This window comes from Penaeus japonicus, unplaced genomic scaffold (assembly GCF_977035675.1).
Source record: "Penaeus japonicus unplaced genomic scaffold, GWHDUDI00000001_assembly GWHDUDI00000016, whole genome shotgun sequence".
In the NCBI taxonomy this organism is placed as follows: domain Eukaryota; kingdom Metazoa; phylum Arthropoda; class Malacostraca; order Decapoda; family Penaeidae; genus Penaeus; species Penaeus japonicus.
Genome location: NW_028234418.1, coordinates 4,813,337 through 4,815,836, shown reverse-complemented (window position 1 = coordinate 4,815,836; position 2,500 = coordinate 4,813,337). Strand labels below are relative to the sequence as shown.

Below are 2,500 nucleotides of genomic sequence, written 5' to 3'. Positions count from 1 at the left end.
GAGGTCATGTACTACAAGCGCAGCCCCTCCAAAGTCACAGACATAACACCCAAGATGGCGCTCAAAATGGCGTCGGAAAAGGACCACGTTTCTCGTATCAATGTCACGCCCGTGTACTAAATTCGGGCGTGGAAGTGGAACTATTTTTTCCTTCTGATTTTTTAGTTTGTATTTATTTATTTATTTTTTCTTGATTTTGTGTGTTATTGAGGATATATGAGTTACATTATCTGAAGATCATTGTTGTAATTAGTAATATTGTTATGTTATTATTGTGTTATGTTATTATGTATTTATCTTTGTTGGTAGCATTATGATCACAATGATGAGTATTATGCTTATGATAATTATCATTATTATCACTATTATTATCATTATCATTATTATCATCTTCATGATTGCTATTCCTTTAGTAATTATCATTCTTGTTACCGGTGATGTATTTTTTTGTCATCTTAATTTTTATCATAATCATTATTGGTTTAATTATCATTATCAAGAAAGTTATCATTTCTTATTATCATTATCTTCACTAGTACTATCACCAGTATAATTTTCGAAATTATTATTATCATCATTAATATTAATATTATTCTCATTGTTATTATCATCATCATTATCACTCCTATCCAATTATTATCATCATTATTGCTATGCTTTGTGTTCTAAGACCCTATATTCCACTTAAATTGTTCGCTAAACAGGTTTCAAGTGATATGCATTTGAAGTTTTAATTAATTAAGGTATATTAATCTAAAGCATTTCACCGCATATATAGGCCTATTAATTGTCTTTATAATGTGCAATATTACTTGTTAAGCAATTTGGTGTGATGCACTTCGTGATAAACTTATTGTACAAATTAGAGTAGTGAACGGAAGATACGATAGATTAGTATATATATACATAGATAAAAAAGGTGAAGAAAAGATCATTCCACACTATAATTCACTGATATTCATATTTTAAGTTCACGCATTACTAATAAATAACAACAGCAACAAAAAATAACGATAAAAATAAGGTCATAATCGATTTGCACGGTGTTATATTCTAATATTTACAAACCTGTACATTATATAAATTTACATCCCAGAATTCAAAAATCAAACGCAAAAAGGAAAATTATAGAATATTTCAATGCGAAAGTCATCGGGTACCTGTAATGCACTCTCTTACCTTGTGTCTTATTTAATTTTAGTCTCAATATGTCTGTTTTACACTCAGGAAAGTATTTTTCAATTGGGATATTCCTTCAAAATGATTGTGATAAATGGGGAGTGTGAGTTATGGCATTAACGTTTCGATTTATATCTTCATCAAAATTGCGTGATTCTGATGAAGGCATAAGTCGAAGGATGGATCAAATATTTTGCATGTAGAATTTATTCTCACTTATATATTTTTCAAGAAGATATAGTGTGAAAAAATGCTCGATGTTGGGATCCTAGCCTCAGACGGAAAAATACTTTAGTCACCCTAGAATACCCCGTTTTCGTTGGTCTTTCTTTCAGATCGGTCTAACGAAAATGAAAAAAAAAGAAAAAAAATTACACGAACAATATTTTAGTAGATTTGCTCTATAATTGTACATTTGTTGTTGGCCTTTATAACACGCACATATGCAATTTACCAGTCTTCTCATTAAACCCAATGTTCATAACTGTAGAAGTGTCATCTGTGTGTTAATTAAAAGACATTAATTAGGAAGAAAAATTAGCCTTAGATCAGAGGTGGCCAACCTAGATCACACAAATAATCCCTCCTTTATATCTTAAAAATCGAACATTTTCCCCATATTCGTAATATGAGGAAAATATATATTGCAAAATATATAAATACGACTTGTTTTGCTTGATATTAATCTCTTTTTTTCATTGTTAGTAGATTATGAGAGCAATTCATAGCATAACATGTATCGAAGGGTCTTGTAATAATACTATCCTAAAAAGATGTTACGAATGAACATCAAATTGATAAATCGTATGGAGATAAAATTGATAATAACATCCCACATCTCACAAAAGGTTGGTTCCTCTGTGGTAGATTAAGGTTATATCTCTAAGCGTCTCGGGTAATTTATGTTATTTCTGTTCCATAAAATCCTCTCTGTTAAATTGCTTTTACACCACACGAACGGATTGGAATCGAATCGTCAACAATCGGGATTCGTCGAGATTAGCCATTCTACATCGTATTTGATTGGAATGTATTCTCTCGGAAATCGTTTACACTATATACATATATACATTCATACATACATACATACATAAATGTATATATATTTATTTATATATGTATACATATTATATATACATACATATATATATATATATATATATATATATATATATATACATATATATATATATATATATATATATATATATATATATATATATATATATATATATATATATATATATATATATATATATATATATATATATATATATACATACATACACATGTGTATGTGTGCGTGTGTGTGCGCATATAC

At 28.5% G+C, this 2,500-nt stretch overlaps 1 protein-coding gene across 3 annotated transcripts in view; it reads left to right on the top strand.

Moving 5' to 3' along the window:
- The window catches only part of Ir8a (Ionotropic receptor 8a), a 27,954-nt gene extending 26,404 nt beyond the window's left edge, over positions 1 to 1,550 (top strand). For all 3 annotated transcript variants that reach the window (XM_043031180.2, XM_043031179.2, XM_043031181.2), the window contains one exon: positions 1 to 1,550. This exon is cut by the window's left edge and continues 59 nt beyond it. In XM_043031180.2, the coding sequence (XP_042887114.2) occupies positions 1 to 120 (120 nt within the window). In that variant the 3' untranslated portion in view covers positions 121 to 1,550.
- Positions 1,551 to 2,500: the final 950 nt, after the last annotated feature.